Raw genomic sequence first — 23,443 nt, forward strand, 5'->3', positions numbered from 1 at the left:
GCCTAAGCCATGCTGGGGCGCGCTGGGGAGCTGACTGTAATGGGGAAAACATTCAGTAGTTTTTTATGACGACAGCCATGGGAAACCTAAGAAATCCATGAATAAAGTTTTACAGGAAAATAAAATCATTTTAATGAAATCTACAGACTATTTAAGCCTAAAAATCATTTGAGTCTTGACTCACGCTGCTACCTCATTTGTGTTTTGTTTCAGTTCCACCCACTCCCCAAATACTTACCTTCAGTCCACCATGGCTACTTTAAATTAGCGCTTTCAAGAGGTTTTTTACTCCTTCCTGGTTCTTTTCTGCCGCCCTGAGGTTTCCACTGAGGAACAATGGGAATTTAATATGTGGCAGATTACAACAATTTCTCAAACAAAGTGTTGCAAGCATATTAGTGGCAGATCGGAAGAAAAACCTCAGAGAATTCAGGAGGAGGTTAAAGATTAAGTATCTATTATATGCTTCTCATAGCTCAAGTATGAGGAGAAAAACAGGTATTTTCAAACTGTTTAAAAATCATTTAAAGGGAGAGACTAAAAATTACGGGCTATAAAAACCGAAATTACTTGACTGTTTTTCATTCCATGTCATTATCTCTTTTAGTTTCCAGACATTACCTGAAAAGGGGAGTTTTCATCAGACAATTACCAACCACAAGAAATTGCCACTTTAATTTCAGCATGGAATGGGAAAAACGTCTATGGAGTGAAGGTATACACTGCATGAGGAAAATAATTACTAACACAGGCTACATCAGTCACGCATAGCAAAGCCCCCTCTGCACTGCATTCCTTGCATTTGCTTACGTAAAAATCTGGCTCAGTGAAACAGCTATCAGCTTCAGTACCTAGTAACTTCACTGGCTGGGGAACAGGCAGTAACAGATGATGTACTAAGATTCTGTTACATTCCACTGACATGATATGATGAATATCTCGGAGATTTCAAGAGATTTCAAGGCTTTTGTACCAGCGCCCATCACGAAGCCTAAGCAGATGTTGCATGAAGTGTTACTGTTTGTTTCACCTTGCAAGCTGTGGGCTCTTGACAGATGTGCTGGAGCAGATCCCTGTGCTTGCACCGAAAGTTCTCAGCTCCAAATACTCCTGCTAGTCATCTCGCTTCTTCCTGACTTTTTTTTTGTAATACACGCTTAAGCAGCTCAAGAAAAGCAGCTGATTTCCCACAAGGGGAGTTCCATGTGGCAAACTTCTTTTCAGCTGTGTGCCTAACAAATACAACAACTCATTTTACACTCTTGTTTGGGAAAGTGCATGACATTTTTATCAACGCAGTTCTGGCAACAGAAGCGTAAGTTTACACAGCAATCATTTAAAACCTTCCAAAAGTTCTTCTTTAAAAAAAAAAAAACAACTAAAATAAAATACACAAAAAGCAACCAACAAGAAAATGAAAATTACTTTAGTAAAGAAGTAAGGAAAAGTACTGAAGATCCAGCCGGAGCTCTGCACTAATTCAGACTTGCATGGCGTTTACAGGCATGGTGCATGCCCAGGGCTTCATTCCAGCAAATCCTTACAGAAGTTCCCAGAATCTAAAATTTAAGCAGCTTTCAAAAGACATCTTCAGTTGACAAAAGCACTCTCTTTTGTTGCAAAACACCTGTGTCCCATCAGAAAGCAAAACACACATAAAACCAAAGAGTTTAAAAAAAAATCAGTGGGAAATCTCTCTTGACTAAGGCGGAACAGCAGCCGCTCTCCTGGGCAGGCTCACACAGCGGGCAGGCAGGAACCTGCGGGCAGCCAGCGCTCACCTTCACCCAGGACCTTCACTGATGCGCACTCAGCGTTGGGACTGAAAGCCCTCAATGAATTTTCTAGTGTGCAAGCTGACAAAAACGTAGACTAAAAGGTAAAGCAAAAACCAGACATCGGAAAGTCCCTGTCAGCTGTGCCTTGCCGGCAGCACGAGGGAGTTGGACTCCTCCTCGGTTAGCCATCAGCAGCAGGCTCCAATGGCTCCAGCTCAGCAAAACCGCCAATAAGCCCAACTGTATGTTTCCAATATTGAGAAAACCAGCGCACTACTTGGAACGTAATCCTCCTCTGGCTGGACTCCCATGGTTTACTCTGGTTTTTGGATCTCCCGACAAGCTGCACTGTTAACACAAGGTGTCTTTTCTGTCTGCCAGTCCACAAACCAGCCCTGGAAAGGCAAGCCTGCTGCTTCCTTACTCAGCCTCAAACAGAGCAAGTTTTGCCCTGTTTGCCTTCAGTGCAATCCCACTCTCCAATTTATGTATGGTTTAGACCAGGGCAATTCTTATATTTTCATTGGTATCGAAGGAATGTATATGAAGACAGAGTTTTAGGCTACACACGCAATGATTGTTCTATGCTCTTAATAAAACATTAAACCCATAAAACTATGAAGGCTGTATCTTATGTTGGATACTCCAAATGAGCTTATAACTTTCAAAAGTCCAGCCTTTTCACGACACAACTATCTTTGAACCACGGTCCTTCTCAACACTCTTCCCTCCAGACAAAAAAAACACAAACCACCCAAACACTAAGTACAAACATATTCCTGAAAGTCGTTTTCTGTACATACAATTTTAGGCTAAAATTTCCAAGTGTCATATGCAGTCAACTACCAAAGCATAAAACAAACACATACAAACCTGACACACAGCAGCACACTAAGGTTTGCACTACTCGGTACCTCTGCGTCAGGCACATCATTCTATTAACGAAACATGAGCTCCATTCACATTTTGAAATTGCTGCTAGTCAAACAGCTCCAAAACCAGGGAGAATAAAAGATGTTGAATTCTCATAGTCCTTTGTGTTGCTTGTAAATGTTTCTCAAGCCACAACTCCACATGCAAGCTTGTGAACCTAAAACCCCAGAGACAAATAATTATGGAGAGTGAGACTGCCAAAGAACCAAGACAGAGCAGCAACAGAAAGTAACAAACAGCTGAGGACTAAGTGGTACATACGATGCTGACTATTTGTTACACTGAATGGTGAAATCATCTCCACTGTTGCTCACTGTATTTACAGGGGAGGGGTGACCAGGAATTTCGACAGCCACTGCCAGCCTGGCACACCAGCTGTCAGAGGTTCACGCCTGCCTGCGGAAGAAGAGTTGGGACAGGATCAGGAGACATGGATTCCCCCTCTGGTACTGCCACGATGAGTTTGTTTCCTCCAGGCCACAGGCTGCATTGCATATGACCTGAAAGAAGCCACCTTACAAGATGGATGTGATGGACAAGCACCACCATGGCTCCGTTTCGTCCTTTGCCCATTGTGGGTACCGGCCCAGTAATCCTCCCAGTGCAGACTTCTGCATCTGTGCAGAGCCTCGCAGGCTCAGCTGAGACCCATTACTTTAATACAACCATCTTTGGTGCCTCACATGGAGACCAAACTATCTTTCCTTACATTTGCCCATCACAACTCAAACCCAGAGGCACTCGTACCCAAACAGATTTTAAGGAACCAGCCAGGACAACAGAAAGGATTTCAATTTTCCTGGCCGGCTCAAACCAATCTGGCCACAAGCATGCTGAGGTGAACCCTGAAGAACGACCCCCAGACGTGGCACCACACACCCCACCAGCCCCGCATCCCAGCGAGATGCCCTGTGCTTCATGAGGAGTGAGCCTCGACCTCACACTCCAGGGTAAAAAGCACCTCCATTAAAAGCACACTATAAGCAAATCACAGAATCATAGAATCACAGAATCATAGAAAGTTTTGGGTCGAAAAGGACCCCTAGAGGTCATTTAGTCCAACCCCCCTAGAGCGAGCAGGGACACCACTAACTAGATCAGGTTGCTCAGAGCCCTGTCCAACCTGGTCTTGAATGTTTCCAGGGATGGGGCCTCCACTACCTCTCTAGGCAACCCGTTCCAGTGTTTCACCACCCTCATTGTAAAGAATTTCTTCCTTATATCTAGCCTAAACCTACCCTGTTTTAGTTTAAAACCATTACCCCTCGTCCTGTCACTGCTGTCTCTACTAAAAAGATTGTCCCCATCTTTCCTATAGGCTCCCTTTAAGTACTGAAAGGCTGCAATCAGGTCTCCCCGCAGCCTTCTCTTCTCCAGGCTGAACAAGCCCAACTCTCTCAGCCTGTCCTCAGAGGAGAGGTGCTCCAGCCCTCGGATCATTTTTGTAGCCCTCCTTTGGACCCGCTCCAACAGTTCCACGTCCTTCTTGTGCTGAGGGCTCCAGAGCTGAACGCAGTACTCCAGGTGAGGTCTCACCAGAGCAGAGTAGAGGGGCAGAATCACCTCTCTCGACCTGCTGGCCACGCTTCTCCTGATGCAGCCCAGGACACGGTTGGCCCTCTGGGCTGCCAGCGCACATTGCCGGCTCATGTCCAGCCTTTCGTCTATCAGCACCCCCAAGTCCCTCTCAGCAGGGCTGCTCTCGATCCTTTCATCCCCCAGCCTGTATTGATAGCGGGGATTACCCCAACCCAGGTGTAGGACCTATATACACATCCTCCGCAGCGTTAACACTGTGGTGCCACAGCGCGTTCAGATTTTATTTTAATTTTTCCACGGGGACCTCTTGCACTTCTAGAAAGATAACAATGCATTTACACCCAAATATCATCAATGGAAGTACAACAGGGGCAGCGATTCTGCGTCTGGCTCTACCAGCTGTATATCCCAGGGAAAACAAAATCTTCGCTACGAGAACGTGCACCCACATACAGGGACGACACAATGCTGCTGCACGAGGAATAAAAACAGATACCAAGAAGTGGGCTTCACTGGATTTATGATCAATTTATTTTAACCTTATCCTGAAATGGACTTTGGGCTTCTTTTTTAGAGTAATGGCTTTACATATCACTAAATATTGCTCGGAGAAGTTGTGGATGCCCCATTCCTGGGTGCTCCTTCCCTGGAAGTGTTCAAGGTCAGGCTGGATGGGTCTTTGAGCAAGCGAAAAGATGTCCCTGTCCATGGCAGGGGAGTTGGACTAGATGATCTTTAAAGGTCTCTTTCCATCCCAAACCATTCTATGCCTAGATAGCATTAATCTTGCAAAACAAAGGCTATACAAAAAATAGTGTATAAAAAACCCAATGCTTGCAACATGAGAACTGCTGGAATAACAACACATGGAAGCAAACTTGAAAAAACATACCTGACTTGAGAAAAATAATTAAAAAGTCCTTTAAACGTGGAAAGTGACCTGCAGATTCCAATTGGTTTAAGAAACTCTAGAAACACTCTGAAAAAGACAGGTAATAGGTACTGCCACAGTTCAGCACTCCCACGGATGTAATCTATAATCCAGTATGTTTTTCTGAAATGTAACATTTCAAGATATGTAGACATACCATAATTCGCACATGGGACAGCAGATTTCCTGTATTGCGGAACAACACGTTCAGAAAGAGAGCAAGAGAGCGAATCCGTAAATACGGTGACAACACAAATTGTTTAGGACACTGGAAAATATCTGAAACGCACAACATTTTCTCCCCTGCCTCCTTCTCAGACAAGGATTACAGTGAGAAGGCAAAATTAAGTACTTTTCAATAGCCTAAGCAGGTGTTGTGGAGATAGAGGAAGGGCAGCAGTATAAAATTTCATATTTCACAGGTTTTAAGAGAAGATAAACTTAATATAATTACTTTTTTTATAGGAATGAAGTTAAGTACATTTAAGAAATCCAAGATTTAACAGAATATGGACTACAGCACTTGGCAACTGAAATCCAGCCACCCTTAATGACCGATACTAATCAGATTTTACTATTACCGGGACACACAAAAGATTTCAGCTCCCGCCTGAACAAAGTGTATAGCTGAATAGAAAGAAAGAGGACTCATTCTCTTTCAGGATTTGCCCCCAGCTGTTTATAAGAAGAAAGCCTCGTTCAGGGAATATTTGAACCTACTTTGGACACGTTTCACATAAAAGTGAGGACTGTTTCTACGGGTGGTAGAAACCCCTAAAGGTGGAACTCCTGAGGTTACTGCCTACGAGGAAGGGATGGTTCGCTCTGGGATGCAGGGAAGAGCTGCAGAGATGCAGAAGCAAGCACTGCTGGGTCAGCTGGACGTGCTGCAGAAGGCGTGGAGGACATGGGACAGCTGCAGCGCGGCACAGCATGATGCCCCTGGTAACTCCAGGGTTTGAGGGCTCCGCGAGGCAGCAGTTTCTGCACAGGGACTGCAGAGAGAGGGGCTGCCAGCCCACATGAAGATGGGCATCATTTCATCCCCTGTTTGTGCACAGTGTTCTCCTCAGTATCTCTTTTTTAAAAGGCAAACCAACACGATACATGTACCCACCCTCCTCCAACCTTTTCTTATCTGAAAGCAACAGTTTGAGGATTACAAAGAAGAAAAGGTGTAAAATTATGAAAACAGAGAGTTCCCCAAAAATTACACTATATCATGCTTTTGAAACATTTAGGAACAAAAACCTTTTCCATTTGTTGTTCATACTGTAAAATAACAGCCCTCTCCACACCTCCTAGACAAGGCACGATGTTGGAAGAGCACGTGCCACGATGCAAGCTGCCAAAGACTGGCTCTTCTTGCCTGAGCTGCACAGAGCACTGCGCCAGTTATTACTGAAGACCTTCCAGCCCACGCAAACCCTCACTTGGTGTTGAACACAGTGTGCCCAACTTTCAGCAGCGCTGAGGGAGCCAAAAGCCCAGTGAACATCAATGGCTGCAGCGCACTCTCAGCACCCCCAAAAAACCCCAACCAAACAATCAGCCTCAGCAAGCCAGTCCTACACAAAAGTTTTGTGTGAGCAAGGACAATTCAAATAGACCTAATGAGAACCAGTCAAATACATCCTTGCCATGGGATGAGGAAGCTCTGTACAGTGCCGGGGCTCTGAACACGTCCTGGTTAGACAGTCACATCAGCCTCAGCCTACTAATGCCAAGGCAGCACTTATGCAATGGCATAAACAAAACGTCGTATTCATGAGGGACTGGATCCCCAGCCGACAAAGGCTTCTTTTTGTGACTTCTTTTTGAAGTATTTCATCTGAAATTTGTGCTAGAAGTCCCCTCTCCTGACTGACCACGCCGCCATTACCCAGTCAGGCACAGCTTGATCATCCAAAACGTTTCTAAGCAAAGAAGTCGACAGCCCTTGGAGTTTTGAGCCATTATCACCATCATTAGCAGAACGTTCAAGAAACACTTTCTTCACTCCCCTTTCTGCAACTGTTACATTCAGGACAAGATATTCTATACCGACATCAAACAGGTATTTCACACACTGTTGCAGACCCACAACTTGTGAGACTAACTTTAGTGGTTTTCTAAGATTTTAGGACTAAAATAAAGATGTGCTTCTCCTCAAGATGAATCACCCACAGAGATTTCAAACAACTTATTGATTTCAAACCCCTAGCAACTTTATTTACTGAAGAAAAATCAAGTTCATTGACTTGGCAGCACTCTTAAGAACAACTTTACATGTGTTATCTAACAAATTTTATTCCCCCCCAAAACCAAGTTGTTGTAATTCAAAGAATACACTTCTTCTAATAAGGCACTTGAAAACACTCCCTTCTTTCTCTCCCTCTTCAGTCCCCATTCCAAGATTTGATACCAATCCATAGCAGTAAAGGCAAATTTGTATGTTAAGAGCAGGATACTAAGACAGAGACATGGGAGAAGCCATCAACTTTATAGTTTTATTTAATATCAAAAGTTCCCATAGAGACAGCATAGTCTAAAAAGTGAGTATCAGACGATGCATGCAAAAAACGGCGCCAATAATACAGCTGGTTTGTTTCAGCCTCCTGAGCTGCCGAGGCAGTAGGATTCCATACTTTAACACGCACTGAAAGGGGTGTTGGAAACTTCAAAAAAGCTTATCAAAAAGAGCGTAATACTACAGGAGTCTGATCTTCACTAAGCTAGGGAACAAACCAGTTAATAAGCAATTAGAAATTAAGGAATTAGGTGATGCGAATTAATTTAACAAAGTAGCAACCATAGGAATTCTGTCAGCTTCTTTAGTCTTTGGCTGAGTAATTAATTCTTTTTCCTTTTTTTTTTTTTCCTTCTTAATTAAAAGCAGGGACAGTGCCAGCATCAGTGTCTGCACATTAACACACAGGCACGCACTGGTAGCTCTGCTTCACCAGCTGCAACCTCTAAGCAGTAACACGCCACTGGCAAACTGGACCAAAGACATAGCTGTATTTTTCTATCTGTTCTTTTTTCCAAACCTCGTAACTGTCATTACTGCTCAATTCATTTGTGTCTATGGTTGGTCAGAAGGCAAGCTTGCAGGAAGCAGCCCATGCTGAAAAGCCCACACCGAAAGGATGCCAAGGCTGAACGTGCGCGTTGGCTACCGAGTGACCCACGGGCACGGCCAACCCTTCCCTGGCCGGGGCCCCACTTCTGCTCGCGTTCACACCCTCAGGCCAGCGCTGCCCTCCCCACAAGCCCGGCAGCAGAAGCCACCACCTTCCACCGACGCCCCGTTCCCTCCACCGCGCAGACCCCAGGCCACGAGAGGGGAAGGTGTTAGCCCAAAGCCCCACAACCCTCCCCGATGCTCATGCCGACGCGCGTCGTGCCTGGCACACCGGCGTGCCCAGCGCTCCCCGCCCTGACAGGGCACGGCCACCCTCCTCCCCGACCCCCGAGGTCACTCCTCCTCTCCCGAGGCACACTTCAGCCCCCCCCCCCGGCAAAAACTGGGGGTCCCCAGGGGACGCGGGCTCGGCACACAGGGGCTGAGCGGGACCCCCCGTCACGGTCCAACCCCTGCCCAGCGCCGGCACCGAGCGCCGGGCCCAGCGGCCGCCCCCGACGCGGCCCCCGCCCGCCCCGCTCCCTCGGTTCCGGCGGGACCGGAGGAGCAAGCACTCTCCGGGCCGGCCGCCTGCAGCCGCCCCCAAGAAACTACAGCTCCGGGACCCCGTAGTAGCATTACTATTAGCGATAACAACAACGTGTCTGTGAAGGAAGGCGAGGTCCCGCTGCCCCGCCGGCCAGAAGCCCCCCCCCGTGCCCGCCCCGCTCCCGCCGAGTTTCTGCGGCAGCGGCCCGGCCCCGGCGGGGCGAGGGGTGCGGAGGGGCGGCCGCCCCCGGGGCGCTCAACAGGCTGCTGCCCCCCGCCCCGCACGGGAGGAGGCCGGGACGGGGCCGCCGCGACCCCCGGGGCTGGGCTGCCCCGCACCTGCCCCCGCGCCCTCCCTCCCCGCAGCCGCGGCTCCCCCTGCGGCCCCGGAGCGGGGGCTCCCCCGCAGCCCGGCTCGCTTACCCATGGCTGCCTCTCTTCGCCCGGGCGGTGCGGGGGGAAAGCAGGGCAGGGGCTCGCCGGGCTGGGCGGGAGGCGCGGCGGCGGGCAGCAGCGGCAGCTCGCACACTGGCGGGCTCCGCTCGCCTCAGGCGGCTGCGGCGCGGCGAGAGGGGCGGGGACGGCCCCGCCTGCCGGCAACGCCCGAGGGGGCCCGGCCCGGCCCGGCGCGGGGCAGGGGAGGGGTGGCGGAGCGCCGCCCCGCGGCCCGGCGGGGGCACCCGGCTCCGCTGCGCCGCTGCCGGCCGGCCCGGCCCGGCCCGGCTGGTGGGGTGGCCCTGAAGCCAGGGCTTGCCTTCTTCTCTGTGGCCTCCGTTCCCTCCCGAGTTCTGTGATTCCTGCCCGGAAGGCTTCCGGGAGCCAGGGCCCTGGGCCGGGCGGGACCCGTGCCCCTCTCGCCTTCGGGTGCTTGCATGGGAAACGGGGCTCCGGGTACCCGTGACCTCCGGAGGCAGCTGCTTCTCGATGTTGGTGGCAATGGCGAGGGCACCGAATGCAACATTCGTTCATTAATATAGAATCATAGAATCACAGAATGGCTTGGGTTGGAAGGGACCTTAAAGATCATCTGGTTCCAACCCCCCTGCCGTGGGCAGGGACACCTCCCACCAGCCCAGGTTGCTCAGAGCTCCATCCAGCCTGGCCTTGAACACTGCCAGGGAGGGGGCAGCCACAGCTTCTCTGGGCAACCTGTTCCAGTCCCTCACCACCCTCATGGTGAAGAATTTCTTCCTAATATCTAATCTAAATCTGCCCTCTTTTAGTTTACAGCCATTCTCCCTTATCCTATCACTACACACCCTTGGGAAAACTCCCTCTCTATCCTTCCTGTAGGCCCCCTTCATGTGGCTTTTCCATTTCTTTCAACACTGGGAAAAATGCGTCTGAGCTTCTGGCAAAACCAGGGAAGGGGACACCCAAGTAACAGTTAGGCTGGGTGGTTTTGGGGCAAATGGGTGGCTTCCCAGCTAGGAGCTTACCAGCAAAACCCCTCCACACCTGGGCATGCTGGAGGCAAAAATACCTGCGTCGCACTGAGCGCGGACGGTGGGTGTGGAAGAGAACGGCAAAGTTGGTTTAGTTGCGTTTCTGAATTGGACTTTTACCATCAGAGCGGTTTGATTGCTGCAGATGCAAAGGCCACCTCCACAGTCAGAATAAATGCACCTACGGTGACTAATCTCAGTCAGATTGTGCTGGCTTCCATTAACTGGGTACTTGGCACGCACGTCCTTTGCCTTTGTCACAATAATAGTATCCTAATTTTCTGTTATTTACATGAAGTATAAAGATATATTTCATCTTCTCCCATGTTTATTAACAAATTGATATATTAAATTACATGACCATATTATTCCCCTGTAAATGAGATCGATTGCTTAAGAACGTATTAATAAAATGCGAAGGCAAAGGAGTGACCAAAGTGTGAATGCTGATTTTTGGGGAAATTAGTTCGTGCCCTGCATTTTCAGGCCCCTGCTCCTGAAGCAGCGTGTGTCTGCACTCACATATGAAGTTGTGACGTTAAAGCTGTGGTTTGTTTTCCATCAGAAGAAAAATCCCAGTCTCTCTGGCCAAAATCAGCTGAGGCTTTTGCATTGGGTTAAGGAGCATAGACATTTTTCCAGTAAGGACCACCAACACCATGCAAGCACTGCGGGATCAGGGAGTAAATGCCTCTTCTCTAAGAGGTAATAAGTGGATTGATTGAGTAAGCCATTTTGTAAAGATAGGAAAAAAATTAATGCCGAAGCTGATCACTAGCAAGCTGCTTCCAGTCCCCACTGGGAATTAAAGTAGATGAGCTACGCACCTTTGAAAAATGAGATTAATTATGGAAATAGCACATGACTCTTAACTAGGGTGGCACTAAATAGCACTGAAATATGGCGGGAACTGAAGTCAAAAGGTAAGAGCACCCCGCTGTGTGCAGCACTATGTGCTGGTGAGGGTATAAATTCATTTTATTTTTTAAAATAAATTTTTTAGTGTAATATATGTTCTGTGAAGCTCTTGCAGCATACTGCTTGATTAATATTAGGATCAGCTGAAAAATATGTCCCTGATTCTGACGGCGTTTGCACTTACGGGTAACTCCGCATCACCGAAATGCGTGAGACTAGTTGCTCAGGGGAAGCTGGTCAACACAGTCAGTGCTGCCCGGGTTGGGTTTAAGTACTTGCACCAAAGTATGGGGTAGACGTTCCTATGGTAGCGCAGAAAGAGTTGTCCGCATCAACTCGTACGCGGTGAGAGGAGGGACTCGCTGTCCTTTATTAGCTTTCTGTCATCCTCATAAACGTCGGTTATTTTTCTCTCCCAAGAATAAAGCAAAGAACAGCTGTCCAAATATTGGTTATGGCTCAGCAGTCAATGGGGATTTCCACTCCCAGAGATACCAAGTCTCTGACGAGTAAAGAGGGAAGTTGACAGGGCTGATGTCAGAAGTTTGAGTTGCTTAAAGGAAAACTACATTACAGTACTCACAAGAGGTCCAGAAGGCAAGAACACTTAGCTGGAATTTCTACTGGCAATAGAAACTGACGGATTTCATCTCAGAACTAAGATGTCTGTAGAAGCAGCTACTTCCCAAGCTGGGAAAGGCTTGCGATTGGATTCTGGTCCGTGCTCTTACTCTTTTGTCTAGTACAGAACGGAAAGGAGAAAGGCTGGAGCGTGCAGCATGTCAGGGAGCCTCAGTAACTGAAAGGCTCCTCGGGTGCTACAGCTGGTAGCCGTAAGGTAGGGCTAAAGGCCCGCTGTAAGTTACGCTGGAAGCCAGCTTGATCCAGACTATCTTGGCATCAGGGGATTACAAAATGAGCTGGTGCCATTGCAGATTTGATCTATAAAGAAGGTGAAGGTTGGAATTCGGCATTGATTAATGTTTAATGATTAATGATTAATTTCAAGCAAGCATTGTCTACACTGCATGCTTGAAACCTTTTCGACAGCTTGGGTAACAACCTGAAAACCTGTCTCTGTAGTGTTACCCTAATACTAATGCGATGATACCAAGTATTTCCAGAAACACCTTCACTCCCTGCAGCAGTATGCTTGGCGTATCTCCTAACCTGCTCTGGAGCACTGTGTTCTTCTCCGAAGATGTTTTAAAGAGGCCATCTGATTTGCAGAAGAAAATTTAATTTCAATCTCAAGGCCAGCCAAGGAGAGGTAAGATGGAAAGGGAAGGTCTTATCAGTGTTAACTGAGGGCATGGTATCAGTCTGAAACGCTATTTTGCTGTATTTGACCATTTCCAGCAGTCAGTGGTGAAACAGATTTCGAGAGCAAGTGGAGGCTGATTGCATAGAATTCTTTTTTTTTGTTGTTTTAATTTACCAGGCTCCATCTGTTTCCCCACTTCTTCAGTGGGGAGCATCCTAGCTCTAAAATGAATCCCTGCTTTCTTTGTGGACCGAACAGTGATGTAGCTGCTGCTACCTGTTTGTCTCTGTTTTCCACTCCTACTGTCTCTCCTCAGGCTGTCTAACTAGACAGATTGCCCTAGGTACGGAAACCTTCTCAATTAAAAACAGAATCAAAGGAAGTATGTTTCCACTTAATGTTTTATCTTAGACTAAACATTCAGTCGCATTAAATACAGTGTTTAAATAAAAAGATGTTCTGGTGGGATGCCTGCTTCAGTGGGTTCTCGGCTCACACCATGCCCTACCATTGGCGTTATGTGAATGTCCCCCCCCATAGCTCCCTCTGCTAATGGTGAAGCTAATGGTTAATTGTAAATATTACTTATTCTGACTGCTACAGCAGTCATTGCCAGTTTCCAGAGGATTAGAGTGAGTGTATAGAGTTCCACTCCTATGCCTGATTTTGCAAAAAATCCTGCAAACCTTCAAAACCTTATAAAATCAAGGACTCATAAAACAGCCTCCTTTTGAATGTTGACGCGGGTGTATTTTAGATTTAAGGGAATCAGAAGTGATAAAATCCCATTTTAGTTGTAGTGAGTGTTCTCTGTGGCCTTTCTCAAGAGGGTTCATCCATCCTCTCTCATCTTGCTCTTCTGCGAGTCCACGTACAGTTGCGGCACGCTGGGGTTTTGCTCTCCGATGTGATCTTCTGTTGAAAGTGGCGTTACAGAGGCCACGGATGTTAAAGAGAAATAAGATGACAATTGGTTCACTTTATACTGTCATCTGCATGCAAAGAAGAGGTGACCTTTTTGTGTTTTGAACTCAGCATCTCGGGGTAGATTAAATGGAATGACTCATGCTCTCCTACGTCGTTTGTACCTTTATGTGAAGCTGATCCGCTTTAGACTCCAACTGCTGCTACCAAAACCCCTTCTTAGTGCTTACAGCAGACAGTTGTTTGCAAAGTCCGTCCAGCAAAATGCTGAACAAAATTGTTCAGATCACTGGTACTGTGCAGTCTGGGGGAAAAAAGTGAAAGGAAAAGATAAAAAATGAGAAGTAATTTGATATAGTTCAGCCAGCATGGAGATCCTCCTCCTGGAATTTAACATTCAGGTATGATAGTGTAAGGAATAAATATTCTTCAGAATCGAAACTGTTTCTTATTACCAAGTAGGTCATATTTCCAGCAACCATTTCTCGATGTGTAAATATAAGCAGTGATTGCTTTAGAATAGATATAATTATATATTCTACAGGATGCATAATTTTTCCCAATGAACCATAGTTAATTTTATCTGAAAATTAGTGATTACCATTTTTGTGTTAATTACGGAGTATTAAATACATCCTCAGTGTTAAAATATAGACTCATCTCTGTTTCATATACCCCAAGTCACTTCTGGAATAACCAATGTCACTTTGTGATTTTAAAGATACAAAAAAAATAATTAGAAAATATCACTGAAAATGAAGGATTAATGTTTAGATTAGGACCTCTAGCAACTAAAGAGCCATCTTCCACTTAGCTCTATAAGAGGGACCTTACCTTAAGTAAGGTATTTTGCACTTACATGTGTGAATATTCTGTGAGTGTCCATGGGAGATCCGTGCCTGGGGGGAGACCGGAGGGAAGAGAATGGTATTAGGTGGTTTTATTCTGGATACACACGCTTGCTTCTGTGCCTTTCTCTCTCTGCAGGTCACACAGGTAACCCAAACATAGTAGGGAACCATGTAGGAGACAATATGAGGTCTACAGAGTGTAGATGGTCTCATTAAACAGTATACAGAACGGAAAGCTTGTGAGTGAAAGAGTAAACCAACATGTCTGAAAGCGGATGCCTGTTATACAGAAAAAATACAAGTTGGTGCAACTTTTCCTTCCCGGTGCAGCCCCCCTCGATGGACTTGTGGTTTCATCCTCCTCAACGGATCTGTGAAACGTGGATGAGAAATGCTGACAACCCTTTCTCCAAGTGAGGAGAAGTCTTACCTCCTGTTATGTGAGTCACCATAAAATGATCCTGGTGAAGGCGTTCTTCCACATGCCTCATTCTAAAACATTTAGGCTCAAAAATGCACTTGAGTTTGGTCAGAGATGAGGGGTTCAGTCTAGCAGGGTTAGATACAAACATTTGCTGAAGTGCTTTGCTAAGTTCCTGTTGTGGGGTAGGACTGTGTGGGCTGGAGAGGCCAGCCTAGTGTCTTTAGGAAGAGCTGACTCAAATGTATGGCTTATCCAAAGTTTTCATTAGTACCAGTGGGGAGATTTGAATTTGGAATAATTTGCAAATGAGGAAACCAGACAGGGGCAAAATGCATACCCAAGGAACATTAGTATTCAACTTCAGGGCAACTTCCGTGGGAGCGTATATGCACTCGTTGCAATATCCTGAAAATAATGGCATACATATGTATGTTAGCCCCACCCTCCAGTGGTATCAATAGACTTAACCCAAGTTTTATGTTGAGTTGCAAATTAAGGGAATAGACTTTATTTTAAGAGTGTTGAACACATGGCTGCCATCCAATAACTTCAATATGGCACCCACCCAAGAAAGTGCTCCAAGGGAGCCTAATCAGGACAGAATTTCTGGCAGAAGTACATCCTGAGACAAGGCTCACTCCCTTTTTCCAAAGTAGAAAACCCCTTTGATGGCAGGCACAGAGAGCGTTTAAGAACATTTTCAGGTGCCTTTCTCTGCAAACTGAAAATCAAACTCAAAGAGCTGGGAAGGAACGTTGCAGGACTCATTTTAACACTTTTCCTGATCCAGCTGGGCAGTGGAGGCTGAGTAACAGCCAGCTGATTTCATTTTAGTTCTCATTTTTTCACTTCTGTCAATAGGCACAAGCTCATAAATTATTACAGAAGGTTTTAATTCTGCTCTGTAAACATGAGTGGTGCCGAAGACTTAAACTGTATCATAAAGCAGAGTTAAATTCTCTCATAATGGGCTACCCAGCTTTAGTTTTCTACCAATATACATTTAAAAATGCTGGTCTGGGTTTTGTGTTGGGGTTTCCCCCCCTCCCCTCACACGCACACTGTTTTATTGCTTCTGTACTGCTCTGCACGCTTAGCGCGGTCCATTTCTAGCAAATGGCTATACTCAAGAGTTGCAATTTGTGGCAAAAAATGTAATAACATGTTGGAGAAAAGATGGGAATGACTCTGGAACTCGGCAGAGGTGTAACTCGCTCGGCGTGCCCAACAGTGCAGCAGCGCGGTGCAAACAGGCTGCAGAGGACGGGTGTCCGGGGCTGTGGGAGCTGTGGCGGCTGGTGCAACCCTGGGGGCTCCTCACTGGTAGATAATGGAAAGGGGATGAAGACACAACATCCTCCATCAGCTCTCCGAGGTGCAGTTTTGGCAGGAAGGTGTGGCTTCAGGTCTGCTGGCATCATGGAAACGCTTTGCCTCCTCCTTCTGCCGTCACAGAAAGCCAGACACATTAGACCTGCTAGAAATGCGACATTCAGAACCGAAAAAGCACAAGCCACTCTGGTCAGATGAGCCAGAGCCCTCTGGGAAAGCCCAACCAGGATGAATGCAACTGAGGAACTTAAAAAATAACAAGATGACGCTTGGTATTAAATCTTGGTTTTGGAAGATTAGTTTAACATCTCCTTCCCTAGACTAATAAACATGGTAGGTTTTTTCTTAAAAAAATAGAAACAGCTATTCTAAACATAAGCATTTTCCTCCTATTTTCAGTCCAGACACTGAATTTTTGCAAATGCATGAGCATATGACTAAAAATAAAAGAGGAGAACACACTAGTCACCCATATATATACATTCTTCAGTTAGGAGAGATGAAAAAGTAAATAAATTAAAGTGTCAAGTATCTTACGTTAGTAATAATTTTATCTTTCATTTATAGCATACATAAGATAGATTGGAGAGCCTGTATTTTTGAAATAAAGATCTCTTTTTTTAAGACTTTTTTTATCTTATTCTTGTTATCTTGGATATCACATTCAACAAGTAGAAAAATAATACCTTTCCAAGAGAGGAATGTAATAAAGCTTTTTATTAAAGCTATATTAAACATGGGCTACTGTCATAGGTGGCTTTGGATTCTTACTTTTGTTTTTAAAATAAATTTCAGGCCAAACTCGAGTGTTTCTTAGCTGCCAGATAGCCTGGAAGATTAATTCTGGCATCCAGTATTCCAAGGAAATAATTTCTTTGTGTTTAAAAGATGAAAGGGCCACAGGCAAACCAAGTGGCACATGAACCTGGCAGACAAAATGACCTAGGATCGCTAAAGACATTACAGAAACTGCAGCTTGGGAAATTATTCCCAGAAGACAGCGGGACCTCTAGCAGCCTTCCCTGTTTGAAGCCCACCTTGGAAAGGACACACAAGTGTGTGCCCAGGCCTTGAAATAGCGTGGAAGGGCCCATGCCCAGGTGACAGCAGCAACTGGACGATGCTGTGATGAGCTCGGAGGTGACCACCCAGAACCTTGCTGTAGATGATGTGCAGGAGGAACAGGAGCCAACCCCTCGCAGGGATTTTCGGAGCCGCTGCGTTTCTGCAGGAGAAGAGAGGCCAGAGCAGAGGCAAATGAGCCCAACAGGCTGCCAGTTAAGGCAACAAACCAAACAGGAGCCAGGGAAAGGTGCAGCGAGGGAGGCAAGGCTCTGGAGGAAGCCCACTGAGGGAAATAGGGAAAGGAAGTGATGAGCAAACCAGGAGACAATGGTTGTATTTCAGAAAGCAAAAAAGGGTTTTCTTACAGCAATTTTTAAGGCACCAGGTGCTGCTTCACCTGCAGTTACATGTAGCCACATCTCTGTAGCAACTGGGTACCTGTCCTGGGCTTGTGTCCCTTTTTCCTACGACTTCCACAGGTTTTTTTGGACCCTACTGTTATAGATTTTCAGGCTTCAAAATTCCAGCAGTAAAGTTAGAAACCTGTAGCCATTATAATAATGGGAGATCCCTAGAGAGAGCAAACACTGCTATGCAGAGAATTTATTAGCAGCAGGAACAGAAGCCTGTATCAGCACTTTACTGGTGGATAAATCAGTGGGTTTGCTAATGATGTTTCGGTTCTCTTGATTGAATTGGATTTGTAAGAGAGAAATGCAGCTGCAGACTGAATTGCTTTGTATGACAAGAGAATAATGAGTAGCCCATCCTGAACACCCAGGGTTTCTGTATACATGGGACAATTTAGCTTCCGTTCTTGTTGTTATTTTATATGCAAATGAAATTATCAACGCCTTTATATAATAGCTTCCTGGAACACATTTATTCTAGAGTTTTTCCCTGTTGGTGAGCAAGAGAAGTTTCTTCCCCTGATCTTAGCCAGGGTTTGACACTAAATCCTAGTCCTGCTGGAGCCCATGGGAATTTTATTATCTTGTGGATATGACCCATTCAGAGGACATTGGAAGTGAGCAGAAAATACTGGAACTGCCTGGGACACTATGCGAGTGCTATTATTTATTTGGAGATAGGGCCCATTACCTTATGCTATCATCTGCACGTTGCATGTGCTGGGTTTTGCATTTCTGATGTTTACTTAACATGCATACCAGGTTCTTTTAACAGCAGTGTTTTGGAGATGATCTGGCTAACTGCCCTCATCAGCCTCTTGCTAGGCTGTTCTCTGGGGTTCCAGCCAGTAAATCTCTATGTGCTTTAAGCTCTAAATAGGCTACTGCTCCCCCTCCGAAGGATCACGCTGAGCTGAAGCAATGCCCACTGAAAAAGTAGAAAACAGGATGCCAGCTGGCAAAGAGGGCTGAAAAGAGCGAAAAAGAGATAAAATCATTCTTAAACTGAGAAACTGCCTTAGCAACGTCCTCATCTGCTGGGTGAGAATGGATCATGGTTGCCCGGCTGGTCTTTCAAATGGCTGAGCTCCTAAATTACAGTTATGCCTTGCCATTGGAGAGATTGAGTCGACAGAGATGCACTGTTGAGACACACTATAAATTAAACAGATGGATTGTGAAGTCCAGACTCTGTATCCAGTAATTGTTCCTCCCACCAGGGGAAAAGTCTTACAAAAGCTTCCCCTGGTGCTCAGCAGGATCGCGGTGGTTTCACTGCACTGCGACTTCAGAAAGGCTTTGGTCAGTGGTTAAGACGAGCGGGGATATTTACTGTGGGTGATTGACCGGAGTCTACCCAGAGTGGGGAGAGCTGAACTGGCAGTGACACCCTTCCCATCCCTTGCACAGCAGTGAGGAAGTTCTGTCGTTTAGTTAGGAAAAGAGGAGAGCGCGATCTTCCCTCAGCCACCAACAGCTCAGCGACAACGCTGTGCAAAGGGTCTTGGTACTTTCTGGTTTCAGCGTTTATGATGCCAGAGGCACCGTCGTTTTTCTGGTCATCTGGATCTGTCCTTCTCTTTGCTCTGCCAGCCACCAGCTGTCTAGGCAACATTTCATGCCTCCGTGTGGGAGGTGGGCAGGACTGCAGGAGCTGAGAGAGCAGAACCAGGCTGCAGAGGAGCATGTGGTGAGGTGGAGGGATACAAGCTAGGTAGGAGCCTTTGTGAAAAAGAAGATGAGGGAGCCAGAAGAGAGCATAGGTGGACTGAAAAGGACTGAGGTAAGAGAGACCCTGGAAACTGCTCAGCTGGATCCTTGGAGATCTGAAGTGTGATGGACATTACCAGAAATACAGAATCAGAGAATGCTTTGGGTTGGAAGGGGTCTATAGAGCTCATCTAGCCCAATCCCGCCTGCAGCGAGTAGGGACATCTTCAATCAGATCAGGTTGCTTGGAGCCCCGTCCAACCTGGCCCTGAATGTTTCCAGGGATGGGGCTTCCACCACCTCTCTGGGCAACCTGTTCCAGTGTTTCACCACCCTTATCATAAAAAATTTCTTCCTCATATGCAGCCTAAATCTACCCTCCCTTAGTTTAAAGCCATTGCTCCTTGTCTTATCACAACAAGCCCTGCTGAAAAGATTTTCCCCACCTTTCCTATAGGACCCCTTCAGGTACTGGAAGACTGCTATAGGGTCTCCCTGCAGCCTTCTCTTCTGCAGGCTGAACAGCCCCAACTCTCTCAGCCTTTCCTCATAGGAGAGGTGCTCCAGCCCTCAGATCGTGTTTGTAGCCCTCCTCTGGACCCGCTCCAGCTGGACGCAGGACTCCAGGTGGGATCTCACCAGAGCAGAGCAGAGGGGCAGAATCACCTCTCTCGACCTGCTGGCCACGCTTCACCTGATGCAGGCCAGGATACGGTTGGCCTTCTGGGCTGCAAGTGCACATTGTTGGCTCATGTCAAGATTTTCATCCACCAATACCCCCAAGTCGTTCTTGGCAGGGCTGCTCTCAATCCCCTCATCACCCAGCCTGTACTGACAGTGGGGGTTGCCAGATGCAGGACCTTGCCCTTGGCCTTGTTGAACCTCATGAGGTTCACACAGGCCCATTTCTCGAGCTTGTCCAGGTAATGCAGCAGAGTGTATATCCGTTTAACTCCAGGTAGCTCTGCGGGAATGGCAGCAGTGGGAGAGGCAGTGCAGGCGTTTTTCCTACATTCAGTATGCATTTGGATGATATTTCAGTCCCTGCAAAGTGAGGCTGCTAAGCCATTCAAAATTTCAAAGGTTCCTCAGCTAAGAAGTATTAAAAAAACCCTCAAATTTTATTTCTGGAAACTAGGAAATTAAAATAATACTGGAAAATCAACAAACCCAACACAATTTTTTGACACTTTTCCTTCATAATTCTTAGTATAATTTTGGGCACCCTAGCAGAAGAAAAAATCTGCATTGTCCTCGAGATTTTGCTGTATGTTTTCTTGCATTATAGTGTTTTTACATCATTTCACGCTTCAAAAGCCTGGCATGAAGGAAGTTAAACTAGCAAAACAAAATTGTTCAGTTATTGGTTTTCAATATGGTGTGTTAAAATTTCAATAACATAAACTCTTGGTATGTTTTATTCCAGTGGGATGTGGTATATTCTTGGACTGCAGTGAACAATACTGTTCCGCTGACAGGGACTATCTCACACTGCAGGCTATGCTTGGAATGAGCTTCCACAATGTAACAGAAACCACCAGTGCAGTTCATTATTATTTACCACAAAAAAACTTTAGCCATAGTCTTGCCATAGAAACAGATTTCATATTGCTAGACTTGAATAATGCAAGTTAACACTGATAGACTAAAAGAGCTATTGAAGGGAAGAGACTACAGCAAGGCAGCTCTTCTTCTCCTTCCAAACAAGATTAAACTGCTGTTGACAGGAAAAGTACAGGATATCTTTCTAGAGCAGGTCTGTGTAGTAAAACACACTTGTGAAGGGCAAATAACTAAACCCTCCAAAAGTTCTCCGTAGAAGCACTTTTGCACTCTAGAGATCCATGTTAATGATCCCACACTGGAGCTGTAGATGACTTGAAGAGGGATCTGCTCAGCCAAACAAGCAAGGGAGGGAGCACTGGGCACTTATTTTGTCAGTCATTTTCTCTGTTTTCTTTGCTGGTAGAGGAGAGAAGTTCTGGAGTAAGGACTTTCTGTAGCACAATGCAGCTGTTCTTTCTGGTGTGTCCCTGAAATGGATTCATCACTGGGCGTTTATGGTATCACGGCCTGTTACCATGGCACCCAGTCATGTCACGCACATCACCCACTCAGCATCACGGCTTTCCGAGCAAGAGCAAGCCTCGAAATGGGCAGTACGGCTTGCATGTTCTGAGTGCAATGGCCAGCGAAAAAAAAAAAACATAAGGAAGACCGCAGGACCGACACAGAACGATAAAAACAGCCACCGTGAGTGCTGCTCAGCTGCAGGGCTTCTCAGAGGAGGCACCAAGGAAGGACTTCCCGTGCGCCCCTGGAGCACCCAGGGCGGTGACACCGGCGCAGGGCCACAAACCAGCCACGGCACTGCTCAGACACCGCGCTGTGGCAGAGCAGCACAAATGAAAACGTCACTTTACACTCAGGAAGACTCAGTATAAAAAACACTTTGTCTCTAGTGCAGGGTGATCTGGCATTGCTGGAAATCCTAAACTCATCAACAGAAATATAGAAAATTGTTAAAAAATCATGAATATTACTGTCTTCCCAGGTGTAATAATTATGTCATGCCTGTCACTTTTTTGATTCCTTTTGGCTTACAGTCCATTTCAGACTTAAATTCTGCAGTCCCGTAAGGATTATTCTGTCTGGAGCAACTCATCAAAATTTGCGTTTCGAGTGCATTGCACCATAACTGGCTGAAGTTTTAGCTCAACCTCACTGCTTCGCATGAAAGGAGGATAGTGGGATGGGAGCCTTTGGTTATTACTCAGCCACTCCATGGAATATACCACGAGCTAGAAGTGTGGCCTTTGACAAATTAGTTCTTAAGTAAAAACACACTTCAACCATTTACTTCTGTCACAACTGTAACTCCTTCCCTTCTGTCCAGTGGGAGAATATTACAGCACTATAATTAATACAAAAACCCCCCAAGATACATAATCTGTACCTGCATTTAGATTTTTCGAGCTCTCTGACAAAGGAAAACTTATGCTTGGGGCAGTCTTGGTATTTTATTATGCTTTGCAAATAAGAAGCGAGCCATGCAGTCTTCACTAGCAGAAGTGGGGGTAACAGGAAATGGCATTTGTTTTAAAGTGGAGCCTAATTAGTTTCTGAAATGGATTAGACGATGTGGCTGCCGGAGGTAGCAAAAACTAGACATGATGACACAGGAGATCTTTTCCTGTCCAGTGCAAAGGATGGGAATGAGACTTAGCTATGTGAGAATCAAAATTAATGAAATACAAGGCACAGACTTTTTCTTACTGGATGCTTGTACACGTCTAGACCAAAAGGGCTGACTGAATCCTGGGCTTCCGATTTCTGCTACAGCTCACACCAAAGCAAAGCGTACAAACCTGAATTGTGCAAGTATGCCCCTTGGGACAGTGTCTGCAAATTTGCAGACTCAGGACACTAACTTTTACACAGAAAGTAGCAATTAAAAAAATCATTAGAAATCTTGAGATAAACCCGTCTGTGGGTTTACCCAAAATGAGCGTTACCTTCTGCGTTCAGCAAGTAAAACAAACGCATGTTTTTCTAGATGTTTTGCGGTAAGAGAAAGCTGGCTAACATGTATGATGAAAGAAATGCAAAGGGATTGGTTTTATACCACAGCAGAAAAAATCCTTGGAGGCTCCGAGTACTACAAAAATGTTCTCACACATTCTCTTCTGGTGGTGGCAACATTGCTTTATGAATTCTCACACCTGTGGAGTTTGCCACCTGCATAGACCTGCTCATCCAATCGTGCAAGCGAATGGTTCCCTTCATCCTTTTCACTACAAATAAACTGGGTTACATAGAACAGCTTAGAAGCAGGGCTTTTCCACCTTGACTCCTTTTGACTTACAGTGAGGGAGTAATCACGCAATTAAGAGCTGCTGGCAGACCTTGATGGCAGTAAACTTTGGTGGAGTTGAGCCACGGGGGTGATTTCTGTACCTAGGAAAAAGGATGCATGGGATAGCCAAAAGCTGAACCTCAGGACTGATATTTCAATCTTGATCTTCAGTGTAAGCATGTGGAAAGGTTCTAAAAATCGCTGTAAACAGATCAGAGGCCTAGTTAGCTTCCTATGCCATCATCCAGTGGCAGCTGTCTAGCACACAATACAAGAAAATTCCTTGAATAAAGCAGTATTTTGTTACTCCTTCCCAGCTTCTGGTAAGGTGCAGCCTGGGGGCACCCCAAGACAGTGGTGTAACTCAATTTCTAACAGCCCCTGATAAACTTTTGCCTCACATCTTTGGTA

The 23,443-nt window shown here is 46.1% G+C and overlaps 1 protein-coding gene across 2 annotated transcripts in view; it reads right to left on the reverse strand.

Annotated features, from left to right (window-relative positions):
- Positions 1-9,405, reverse strand: part of GPM6B (glycoprotein M6B) — a 110,031-nt gene extending 100,626 nt beyond the window's left edge. Inside the window, exon 1 of one of the 2 annotated variants that reach the window (XM_075428681.1) lies at positions 9,257-9,405. In XM_075428681.1, coding sequence (XP_075284796.1) covers positions 9,257-9,260 — 4 coding nt within the window. In that variant the 5' untranslated portion in view covers positions 9,261-9,405. The remainder of the gene's footprint in view (positions 1-9,256) is intronic. The other variant, XM_075428711.1, reaches the window with a different exon arrangement.
- Between the last annotated feature and the right edge of the window lie 14,038 nt (positions 9,406-23,443).

This window comes from Opisthocomus hoazin, chromosome 1 (assembly GCF_030867145.1).
Source record: "Opisthocomus hoazin isolate bOpiHoa1 chromosome 1, bOpiHoa1.hap1, whole genome shotgun sequence".
NCBI classification, from domain to species: domain Eukaryota; kingdom Metazoa; phylum Chordata; class Aves; order Opisthocomiformes; family Opisthocomidae; genus Opisthocomus; species Opisthocomus hoazin.